General features: G+C 36.6%; 1 protein-coding gene across 2 annotated transcripts in view; it reads left to right on the top strand.

Moving 5' to 3' along the window:
- Positions 1 to 6,426, top strand: part of LOC124805447 (calcium-independent protein kinase C) — a 236,400-nt gene extending 229,974 nt beyond the window's left edge. Inside the window, exon 14 of one of the 2 annotated variants that reach the window (XM_047266011.1) lies at positions 2,882 to 6,426. In XM_047266011.1, coding sequence (XP_047121967.1) covers positions 2,882 to 3,049 — 168 coding nt within the window. In that variant the 3' untranslated portion in view covers positions 3,050 to 6,426. The remainder of the gene's footprint in view (positions 1 to 2,881) is intronic. The other variant, XM_047266020.1, reaches the window with a different exon arrangement.
- Positions 6,427 to 13,164: the final 6,738 nt, after the last annotated feature.

Raw genomic sequence — 13,164 nt, 5'->3', positions numbered from 1 at the left:
TGGCAAAGCCTTCTGTACATTGTTTGCCTTGATACAACATGTCCTGTGGATGCTGCGAGGTCAGATGCCAGTTGCGTTCAATACTAAGGTGGCACTGCTGTGCCATTACAGCCTCTCTTCCTGATGCAGCATGTGGTCAGTCCTACTGTGGTCTTTGGGACACAGTTTTGCATTTTGGTCTCTATAAACTGTTACCACATCCAAGAAGCAACAGAATGATTCACATTAAGCCATCAGGCCACATCAGGTTGCAACTGGCTGCTTCCATTTTTCCTACGGCCCTCCACCACAGGCTGTCTGGTAGGCGTCACCTCTATGCCATACTGCACCATCTCTAGCGGTGTACACAGCAAACATTAAATGGCTTGATAGGTGTCCTTCTGTCATCGTTGGTGTGGTTGTCTGTTGACCGGAATGCCATATTTCACGCAAAACACGATAATATGGACATCTGTTGACAGTTTGTATGACTATATCATGAAGTAGAAATAGGATTGGTAAATAGCAGTTTGTTGCTTTAATTTTGGACACCAATGTACTTATGGCAATGTCTTATTGTGACAGTACTACCTACAGACATACTGGAATCGTGGTGTAATTACCAAGCATTTATCTATGGGTTGTAGTGCACTGCCACTGGTATAGCTATTTCATTAGCTTATCCTGTAACACATTTGCTTCATTTCCTTTTGCCCGTCTGTATGCTGCCATCAGACATAAAGGCATTCACAACCTTGTAAAAGAACAAACAAAAGCAAGCTTTCTCGGGAAAATGCTCAGCATACATGGCAACAGCAGCCTCAACGTTCCTCCTACATTCTCCATAAATCAGGATCCTTTCAGTGTTTATTGCCCACTTGCACGTCTCTTCTCTAAATGATATGTAGGTGTGCAGACAATAAACACTGTGCAACTATTATAATGCTTAGAGCCACTATCTGTTCTGTGTGTGCATGATACATGAGCTCCAGTCACAGTGTACCGTCTGTTATGACACATAGTAGTTTGCTACATGATTATTTGAGTAGTCCACTGTTCAATATGTTGTAGGAATATAATGTCGCTAATGGGGTTTCCAATTAGAAGTTATGAAATACTGGCCTGTCCTACCCTCACAGCATGGAGGTGGGGTCCCACATTCCATTGAATATTCAAGGGCCGTTGAGTAGAATGTCGTAAATTACGATTGTGCATTCATTTCTATTCCTCCAATTACAGCACCATCTGTGGAAAAATCAAGAAATTGCTTTAGACGAAACATATGTAGCTTTTGCCATAGAATCATAATCTGCAACAAAAAATGGGGGTTCCCATTGAAGATTTCTAAGTTGACTCCGCTACAGGATGGGGTCACAGGTCAGGTATGGTGTTGTTGGATGTCCCCCTCCAAGACAAATCAGTTGGAATTATATTTGATCTGATGAGTAGTTTATTTAGATACTTCAATGTCTTCAGTTAAAATCAACAGAACTGTTTAAATCTATTTAAATTTTATAATTATCAGTTTAACACTGTGAGATATAGAATAAAATAAAATATTTAAAAAAAGATGGTAGCAGGAGGATAGAACCTGAGCTGACAAATTGCATCGATGCATTTAACCACCATGCCACAGCAAAAATGTGTCAAATATTGCATGAAAATGCCTTATACTTGTAAATTTTTAGAGAGTGTTGTAGCTTTTCCTGTGGCCCTCTCAGAAAAAATATTCTAGGCACTTGAAAGGGGCATCTGCATCCTTCTACTCATATAGTTTGAGAAAAATCGGCGAGCCCTGTCCCACACTCTCCCCTTGTTAGTTTTAAATTTGGAGTAGGTGTACCTAGTTCTTTAACTCATACTTTCTCTTCCAAAGATCTACTGGAAGAGGGCCTCGTTAGCAGATCATCTGCAGAATTGGCCATGTTGCTTGCCCAACACTTTACACATGCTTTCAAAGAAAAATACTGACCTGGTGCTGTGAGAAATCTAGCTCCCTTAGTGCCAGCAGGGATGACATCATATCAAAAGGTGCACAGTCAAAAACATAAAGCTGCATCCCTTCTCTGAGTTGATCATTCAGCACTTGACACCGGTTTCTTGTTTTCACAGAGAGAGCACTATAAAACATATTTTCGTTGGTTTTATTTGCACATCAGTGCATATATGAGGAGAAATGGCATAATTTTAGTGCAATTTCAGGCTCACATTTAAAGAGAAATGACATAATTTTAGTGTGATGTTTACCACATAAGCACATGATAACAGGCTGCAACTGGCTGTACTACTTCTGAAAGTAAGCACTGGCTAGCCATTCCATCTTGTAATTTCAAATACTGAATATCTCTGCCAAGATTTGCAGATGAATTCTGTGGTAATTCACAACCATTTGCTCAATGTCTCACATGCTCAGTGGTGTTGTCATAAATACCAAACACATGGAAAATTGGTAATCAGTTGGTCTGAGATGGTTTGGGATGAAGAACATACACAACCTAAAGATTTTGCTATGGCTCATGCCACCTACCACATACAGCCTGACTCTTTCAGTGCGAATTCCACTGCATCTGAGTCCTTTTGTACATAAAAAATTAACTACATCTCATTTTCCAGAATGTGTGTGCAGCCATTGTACATTTTCCCTCGTTAGTAATAAAAATTACATCACAGAAAAGTGTTGCACATTACTTTTCAATCAACCCAAGTATATCCCCAATTGTTCCACGTCCCTGGGGGTTCTACAAAATTATTGACTCTTTGGAGTTGTAAGTACGGATACATGAATTAATTGAATTATTGTGATTCAATTCATGTAGTAATTCTTACCTTGTGATCTCATTTGCCATAAAATAGCAAAAATTTAATTGCAGAGTGTGATAAAATGTTTTATGTTGTATTGCAGAAAAGCAAAAAGGATGCACTCAACTTTGATGCTGAGTTCACGAAGGAGGAGCCTGTCTTAACTCCAGTAAACCCTGATGTACTACGTGCCATTAACCAAGATGAATTCCACGGCTTCTCCTTCGTCAATCCGGACTTCAACCCTGGTCGATTCCAGGTTGCTGCCTAGATAGCCGTGTGTTTGTTTTCCAACTGAAAATGAGGCAAAATGTTTACCACAGTTCAGTTCCCATGGCAACAAGATAGCTGCCTAATGTTGTTCCTGTGGGAACTCAACATGGCTACTGCCTAAATCTAGACAATTATGTATAAATATAAAGAAATGTATACTTATTTTTTTCTGTCTCCAGAAGTTGCCTAGTTGCTGTTCCCATGGTAACAAAATGACTGCCTTTTAGGAAACTAACTTTTAGCATTGCTGCCCTGTTTCTCTCATCCTAACCTCAGCATAGTGATATCAGTGTCAGTTGTAGTTAAAGTCTTGGATTTTTGAATATTACAACATAATGATAAGAATATTCTGTAATTGTAAGTACGATAGGGGCAGTTACATGACAAATCAACAGGTCCTCTTTCCTGTTGTGCTCATTACTGCCATACGCTTTTATGTGAAAGTAAATGCAGTAACTGCTACTTTGTTGAACTTGAGAGACATTTCTGTTGATGCACCTCTGAGGATAACGTGTACTTAAAGGTGGCTGGGATGAGCATAAGGCTTATCCGTGGTCAACACTCTTTGCACTTACAGGTATAAAAATATATAGTCTACATTGTATAAATAATGAGCAAAGCTCAATTCGCTTTTCCAAAGCACGGTTCTATGCTTCCACTATTGGTGAGGCCTACTGTCACCCGAATGGTGACGCGATGTGTTAGGTGTGCACAGATTTACGGGTGTTCCTTGTTGTTTATTGTGGCAGTTTGCACAAGCATTTATTTGGAATAAAATAGATGAAAGCAAAATATTCAGTGTTATAAAGTAACATCTTACTATAAATAATACATATACTATTAATATAAATGTATAAAGAAAAATTTTTAGATGTTTGTACTAAATACATATGTATGTATGTATGTATGTATGTAAACATTTTTGAAGGATACATCGTACATTTTTAAACCGGTAAAGTGATACTAGACCATAAATTGTAAGATATTTGTTGTACAGTATGACCTGATATTTATCAAATTCATGCACACTTTCACTGATATTTCCTTCATAAATCAGAGGAATGCACAAACGGTGAGACACAAAGAGGAGACAGAACACTTATTGTGGCAGCAACCACATGAAGGGATTTGTAATCCCTTACCTAGTCATAATCCATCGTAACTGGTGGTACACTTGTACAAAGTTATGGGAGTCGAATTTCCTGCAGAATACTAATCAGGTTCCTGCTGTTGAGAGCAGGTGCTTTTGGCCTACAATTCATAATAAACAATACCAACCCAAGTCCAGTTCACTGCAGAATGTCAGTATGCTAGCGCCAGACAGATATTCTGCAGTGAGACATTTTTAACTGTGAGTTATGACCAAAATTTGAAGAGAGCATATGTTTATGACAAATGCTGGGTAAATTCTTGTTAGCTTTAAAATGTATTATGCTAACTGCACTGTGCTTTCACTGTGCAAGAATGAATGTTTGTAAATTTGTGCTGGTATAAAGGAAAGGAAAGAAATCAGTAGACACTATACTGAATGGATTAATAAGTTGTAATAAATTGGTTCATAATGTCAGCTGAGCCAATGGTCTGATTTCCACACTTTACTTCCAAAATAAAGCCCAGCTGCCAAATATGCTCCCATGGCAAGAAATTTTTGTGATGGGTGTTAGTGGCTACAGTTCTTTTGTGTCATACAGAATTGAAACTGGAAAAAGACATGGAAGAGTCAGTCAGCCAAGAGCTATTCTAATTTTTAAACCATAGCTGTTAGTCCTCGGTGTTGTAGAGTAGCTCAACAATTGCTCTCATCATTCACTGCTCAGAGCCATTCTTCCCATAGTGTCATGTGTTGAGTACCCAACTCTACACATCTACTAGCTGTTGGTGTTGTTGTGCAATTGTTGTCAATGTTGACTGCATTGTGTTGACAGCTGCTTTCCCACCAGGGAATACTTGCAAACAGGGGCTAGCAGTTCACCCAAAAGTACAGCTGAGGCTAAGTCATTTGACCAGCTGCTCCCCTGCATTTGCAACAACCTCCAACTATCTGTTGTTCCAGGTGGGCTGGCAGCTTCTTTCCCCGCTCGCTTTCTAACTAGTCCTTTGCTGTGCAGTCACAAAAAACTTAAAAGCTGTGTAAAAACTGACTTTTGTAGGGAAGAAACATTTTATAGTTGAAGCAAACAGTACAATAATTATGATATTTATTTATTTTTACAAAAAATAATTTTAGTTTAGAGTTACTTAAAAGTGCATTTAGTGTGTTTGGATTGTAGATAAAAAATAATGGCACTTGTTCTGTTATGTCATGGAAATTGTTCTTTCGCTTGCTCGTAAAGCTATGTCCGTTTCTTGTTGCTGGCCATTTGGGCATAGCCTCGGGCATAGGAAGAGACTGCTTATGCACCGTAGCATTTAGTCCACCACTTTTAGCTCTTTGCTGTTGTTCTCAAACAGTAGTGATAGTAGTATATTACGTGCAAGCCAAATTTTTAAACTGTCCCAGTTTTTTAAAGTAACGCTTATCTGTTGTTTTTAAGGAAAATGTAAGAGTTATAAAAAATGATATATTGTGTGTTCTGAAACTCCATTTTAAAATGTTACTTTACTATCTTGGGACTTTCATTTCTATTAATGTTGTACTTAAAAAATGTCAAATCCTCTTGACATAAACCTAATGACATTGAAGTGCAATATTTAAAGATGTAATATCTGCTAAGCCAAAGTCCTGGTCTGCAACACTTTTCATTGTACTTTTTTATTACACTATAAGAATTTGTTTATGATAGTTAAGTTTTCCACAGTATTGAGCCAAAGATGAAGTTGAAGGTGTCTGTCAGTAACAATAGGCATGGGTCAAATAGCTGCTCGACTTGCAGGCTGGTTACCCAGGGTGACTGTTCACTCTGGGCAAACATCGAGCAGCTGTGTGTCCCAAACCCTATTTCTCGCCATGCTTCACTCGTCTGTGACAGTGTCATTAACTTTGTAGAATGATATTTTATCTTATATATTTATTTTATGTTTTAGATGTTTTTATATTGCCATTGTCATTGAGGACATTGCTTTGTTTGTAATGTTCATTTTATTTTTACCACATGCATTTTTTATGTTTATTTATTTACATTTTCATCGCTGCTTGAGTACTGTAGAATTACAGACTGTGCCAAAATATTAGGAATCAAATTATTGAATCTCATCTTCTAATAGGGATCTAGCAATTGCAATGTCCTCAGTATTATTATGTACTGATCTGTTTGTATCCCAAAGTTGTGTCTTTCCTTTCAATTTATTGTTTCGCTGATTGCGCAATAAATTAATTTCAGTAATTATGAACATATTGTCTGATGAATGAAAGTTAATTAGTTATTTTGATAACAATTCCAGTCTCTGCTAACCTTAAATGTAAGTATTGAATATCCGTGTGGACCCAGATTTCTAAAGTTTAGCTTCGAGTGAAAATTTGTTGTGTTTCTTTCAAGCACCAGCATCTGTATCTTTGCTTCATGCAAGACATCTCATAATATAAAAAGTACAAACAAAAAAGAACTTTTGGATTATCCTGGGGCTTGAATTAATTACCTACATTGTCACGGCAATCAACAGTGGAAATAGGCAGATGTGAACATCAATACTACATATGTCAACACTGATAGAGTAGAATTACTTCTAAAAATTTACAAAAATAAATTTTGGATTGTTTATTCAATAGAAGCCATGTGTCTATTAGCTAAGTTTATTTTCAGATTAAATATGTTCAGATTTATTAAAAAAGGATATTGCCTAGCAAAAGATTGGTACACTTCAGCAAAAATAAACATAATCTTGGGGAACAGGTGATATGACTTACTTACACTTTCACAATTTAGTACCTAAGAACAGAAATGAACAACCATTACACAATGTAGTTTTTTGTACTAAAATATTACTCAATGACAGTACAAGTATTTCATGAAACCAACACCAAAAAAGAGAAAATGTGTGAAGAAGTAAAATCTAAAATTTATGACTATAATCTACAGCAAAATATGAATTTACAGCCTGCCAGAATATGAGGTAACATACTGTCAATTTTGTACTTATCATGCTTAGTTGAGTTGTACTTTGGGTTAGCAGTGTTGTTCTTCATTATCTATGGACTTGTTTAATGTGTGCTTGATTGTTGACCTCTTTATTTTGCTCTCTGAATCCCAGTACAACCACAAAACAATTAACCCGCTGTCAGATATAAGTGCATCTTGACCAATATTCATCAGGAGTTGAAGCAATCTACAATGCATGTATCTCAGATAGATAGAAGCAGATTCCCCCCTCCCCCAACCCTACCCCCCCCCTTCCCCCCACACGCACACACAATAAGAGATAGTGTATCATAGTTTATTGTACCTTGTTTAATGATTACACTTATTACCATCCATTTCTGATAAACATCAGGATGCTTCACATCTAGTGTATAAATTATCTACAAATTCATTCTCAAGAGGCTGTTCATAAGTTTTCTTTTATTGATTAGTAACATTTCTGGTCTCTAATGAGATGTAGCCTCATCATGTTGAGCAATAGTTTGTCAAAAGTTTGTGTCATTTGTATCTTTTTTTTTAGCTTTCTTCTGCTAATTGAAGTTAAAAACTTTTTTTAATGTCCTTGTACCAGTGGCCTGGAGCTCTTGGTTGTGGACTGTTCCTCTTTCTTATCATCTACTTGTTGACTGGTTTTGTCCATCTGTCCTATTTCAGCACACGAACCCATTGCAGAACATCACTGATTGTGATCAACAAGTGAATATTGCCAGCTCTTTTGCAATACTTAATATTTAGATCTAGCATAAATCTCTCCATATTTTCCACATAATTCACAATTTTCCTTGCAGGAATTCATGTAGTATCCAAGTTTCACAGGCACAAGTTGAAATGGGGAGAACTCATTGTTAATCAGTTGTTACACACGTGGCTTTCAGATAACAGTTCATTGTCGCTAAAAAATGGAGAGATTAAAAGAAAAAAATGAGAAAAAAAAGAAGAAACATTTGCATGAAAAAGAACATCCAGAGAAGAATGTCAACAAAATACATGATGATGCAGGAAGCCCTTCTTGCATAGTTCTTTAGTGGTGCTACTTGAGAAGTGAAACAAGTGACTAGAACAAGTTGAAAAGAATGTGAACCAAGTACATGAAACAGGAATTCTGCATGCATAGTTCTCTAGGGCTGCTGCTTGAGAAATTAAGCAAATGACTAGATATCTAATCATAATTCAGTATATCTTCTGCATCAGGGTAAGAAGTACCTGTGTTAACCAACTACTTCTTGCAGAAAACTTTGTGGTGGTCATGTCAATAGAAAAAAGCCAAACATCTTACTCTGAGTAATTTGGCAGGTTGTTTGTTTCTTGAAATCCACTTTACTATTGTTGGGTAAGAGCCAATAACAAGGTAAACAAGGCTGCCCTAGGAAGGGCAAGGAGACAAAGAGCATGGATAACGTCCCTCAAAATGAGCTGAGAGATGCTGTATGAGGACAAGGTCTAAATTTATTGACATGGCAGAAATACGGTGTCACTAAAAATTATGATAAACGGTGCACAGTAATACAAGTTAATCATTAACTATCTGTGCAATAGTTTTGTTTATAGTGCTTTTTAAAGTAGTTTGTTGTACATATTTTGTTCAAACTGATAAACTCAAACACCTTGTCATCATGAAATTCTTTCTTTTGGATAGTTTGTTACCAATAAAAAGATCATTAAAGGTGCTTAAAGAGTAAAGGAATCTGCCCCCTCTCTTTCAGTAACTGATAAAGGGACAGCTAAATTCAAACATGGTGGTACTTCTCCAAGTCCAAATGGTATTTATTACGCAGAAGTATACAATAAGAATACTGTACAAAATTGATAACCTATGAGCTTGCAAAAGTCTTTTCAGGCACCTAGGGATCCTAATACATATATGTCAATATGTATACTCCCTAATGGTATTTGTGGTTAATAACAAGAGTGAATTCTGAGTGCCCTCACCAATTCACAATCACAATAGTAAAAGTTTTTAACTTACAAATAGACTATGCATCCCTACATACGGTTGAAAATGGAGGTTTGTGCAAAAGCCCACAGCAGGCTGCTGTTACACATCAATCAGGAAATTGAAAATCCCCAAATATTCAAAAAGAATGTACAAGAATACCTGGTTAGCCACAACACCTATATTTTATCTGAATATTGGGACTCAAGTATACAAATTCTGCATAACTCTAATGTTTATATTAAACAGATCTTGACCAGTGTATAGATAGTTGACATCAGTACATGTGAAGTAAATTTTCTTGAAGGACTACGTAAAAACAGCAGCTGAGTAGTGTAAAAGAAGGAGCAGTCATCTTTTTCTTTCAAACTACCGTGGCATATACATGGGCCTACATGAAGTAATGTAGAAGTAATTTTCATACTTTTCAGCACAAGTACATTAGCTCTAGTCATGAATTGCTGTTAATATACTTCAGTGAAGTCTGCTTCTGTATGTTGAGGTAGAGCTTGGCTTGTTCCTTATCCCTGAGAGCTCTAGTTCATGGTGGGATTTATGGAACAAAATATGTAAATGAATCAGTGAATTTAAGACAATCCACACGAAGTACATCACATGAAGAAAGTGAACAATATGATAATGAACCACCACTTACTGAAGGTGTATGAAATACATGATGCCATAAGTGTATCAGAAGAAAGAGTTCTGGTATTGTACATTTTGTATGAAGATATGAATAGGAGAAGACAGGTCTTGAAATTGTTGAATGCTGCCCAAAACAAAACATAAAAATAATTTTCACTGCAATGTTGGAACTATTTCAAAATGGATCAAAGTGATTCTGTTCACTGATCTGTTAATGTTAATGAGAAATGGATCCACCATTTGACGCCAGAAAGAAACAGCAATAAAAGTAGTGAGTGCAAACCAGTAGCTGTGTGTAAAAAATGGAGAGACTGCTTTTATATAATAGTGATTTTCGTGATGCAAAATGAATTTTTCTTATTTTTGTCTTTACAAATGGCAGAAAAAAACATGGGAAACACTACAACAGCCATATGGTTAAAATGGATGAACAAATACATGAGAAGAGGTCTGAAGCACAAAAATATCATCTTTAGTGAAGACATGGCACTTAATGAGAAGGGTGCTCTGACACTGGGAAATCTGAAGGATCTGAAAAACAACTATGTTGTTTTCCCACCTTACTCATTGTATATGGCACCTTCTGAATTTCTCCAGTATTCACATCTACAGAAGTTTGAGACTGAAAAATGTTTTGAATTCAGTGGAGAGGTTATTGCTACTTGATTGTATACACTTTCATAACTGCTCTCTTGGTTCTTTGATTACAGTGTTATCAACCTATTTTATGTAAACTTTGAAATCATCATATTCTGTGTAGTTTATGAATTTTAGGAATCAGGTGAACGAGATATTTTGTGTGGATTAAGAAGATTAACATACATATAAATCCTAATGCAAAAGTCTGGAAACAACACAAAACAGGTTTTCATAATTTTCTGAAGATTTAAAGAAACTATATGACTTCAATGTACTCCCACCTCAAACAACATTGCCCTCCCTTCTCCCCAATCACATGCTGTACTTTCCAACATTCTTCTTGCTTTCTAAAACCTACAGACTTTACCGAGCAGGGTGGTGCAGTGGTTAGCACACTGAACACGCATTCAGGACGACGACAGTTCAAACCAGTCTCCGGCCATCCTGATTTAGGTTTTCCATGATTTCCCTGAATCATTTCAGGCAAATGCTGGGATGGTTCCTTTGAAAGGGCACGGCCAATTTCCTTCCCAATCCTTCCCTTATCCGAGCTTGTGCTCCGTCTGATGACCTCGTTGTTGACGGGAAGTTAAACACTAATCTCCTCCTCCTACAACTTTATTTTCTCATGTTGTTTTTCTCTTGTTGGTTACAAAGATTCAATATATTTTGGTTACCTGTGAGTGTTTTAAAGAGACTGTTTCACCAAAGTGAGAGATACTGGCAAAGCATTTTGATGAACTGGCTGCTGCATGAGATGATGTGATTAAATTGTGGGACATCACCAAGAACAGAGATAAATTAAAATGTACAAAAATCAAGAACACACTAGAGGACCACAGGAGACCACCAGCAAATCAGGGGTGCCTCATTAGTTATCAGCACATATGGATTCTCTGTAAAAAAAATGCAGGCATATGACATCATTGATGAGCACTCCTGTATCCATCAGTGTGATACCATTGTTTCTTGCATAACATTATTTGCCTTAACTTAGCTTATGTTGCAGTCTTTTGTTATTTCCCTTAATTTTTTGTTGTGAATAGTGGGTTTATTGGAACTGCCAAGCACTGTTTGGAAAGTAACCTCAACTGTAGAGTTAAGGATGACCTCAGGCACTTCACTGAGAATTCTTAGCACACTAATGAAAGGCTGTGTCAGACTATAAGTGATAGGACAAGCTCTTAACAAAATGTATTATCAAGTAAGTAAATACAGAGCTTCAGGGGAGACTTAACAAGAGTGGAGCAATGAGAATAGATGTGATACATATGTCATTCCTTACACGGTCAAACCACACACGGCATGGTTTCCCTGTTAACATTTCCATTTACAAGTTACCTTCTCCAGCTGATTGCTGGAAGAACTCAGTGCTGCCAAATAACTAAAGACACACTTGCAATAAACAATAAGAAAACAAACAATGGCAGTTTATACATCAAAAGGCAACAGTCATAATATACTTGGAATTTTTCATCAAAACATAAAAATCTCATTAAATAAAAAGATGAATTTAACAGTGCAGGAGATTTAAAAATCTAAAGGTGTTTCAGCAGATGTCTTACATGTAATTGAACATGATTTGGAAAACATAAACTAAACAGATACACCTAGACGAATACATATTAATATCTCACTATTGTAGGCAGAATATAAGGATAAGAGCAGTGGCTATGTCTCAAAAAAAATGGAATAAAGTCTCATCTGTAGATCTAAATGAATATTACATCAAACAACTCAGAGTGCCACACTTCAGTTACGGACTAGGAAATAAACAAGATAATTGTTCTAACATCCCCCAATAGGATATGTTTTAAATTTCAGCCATTTATTAGAGATTAGTATCAGTAATCAAAATGAAAGACTCCTAGATATGTGTGTAAGGAGTGGATAGGGGAAGAAATAACTAAGTCACAGAGTAACGATGTATAATTGGAATGGAAAATCTAAAACTCTGATTACTTATATCATATCAGAAAACACAGAAGGAAGATAACATGTGTAAGAATTATGCCATGTGAAAGTCTAGACAGTGGCCACAGATTGCTCCTTGCAACAATTAAACATATTGAAGTTCACAGATCTCAGAAATACAGGAAACCTAATAAAATTAAGATATGAGAATTAAGGAACATGTTGAGTACATAAAGGAAATGGTCAATAATTTATCATCAGCAAAGTTACAAGAAGGAAATGTTGAATGGATTAGATTCAAAGAAAGTATTACACCTATAAGTCTTCCATTGACATTGCCTGAATTGAGAAGGTGCATTACCTCATTGATATCATCACACCACACTTGTTTCAAAGGGCTAATAGAGTATGGGGTTGCTTCAGGGGCATCTGTTGTACTACACATTGGTGCCTCTAATGTTATCACAGAAATCTCAGAATGTATTCTTTGAGCCGGCCAGAATATGATGTACTTATCTCAGAGTAGGTAAAAGCATTATGTTATGACATCGTACAACGTCTATTGTGTTGCAATGATACCTCAGTGGTATCATTTTGGTCACATACAGGGGAAACATGAAAGCTATCAATAAGCCATCAATGGTTGTTAAGTGATATTTGCAAAAAAAGTTTGATACAAATAGCAGGTTATCATCAATACAAATTAGTGTAGTTATTAAGCCACTCACCTGGTATTCAAGAGGAGCAAGATTCAAATCTACATTTGGTCATCCTGGTACAGATTCTCACTCATTCCCAAAATAACAGCAGATGAATGCTGAGATTGTCCTTCCAACAAGGCCATAGCAGGTTCCATCCTATTCTTGTCCAATCTGAGTTATTCTATATTTGAGATTCATTAATGAA

The sequence above is a fragment of the Schistocerca piceifrons genome, chromosome 1 (assembly GCF_021461385.2).
Source record: "Schistocerca piceifrons isolate TAMUIC-IGC-003096 chromosome 1, iqSchPice1.1, whole genome shotgun sequence".
NCBI classification, from domain to species: Eukaryota; Metazoa; Arthropoda; class Insecta; order Orthoptera; family Acrididae; genus Schistocerca; species Schistocerca piceifrons.
The sequence above is the reverse complement of the archived record's forward strand: the minus strand, read 5'-3'. Positions and strand labels throughout refer to the sequence as shown.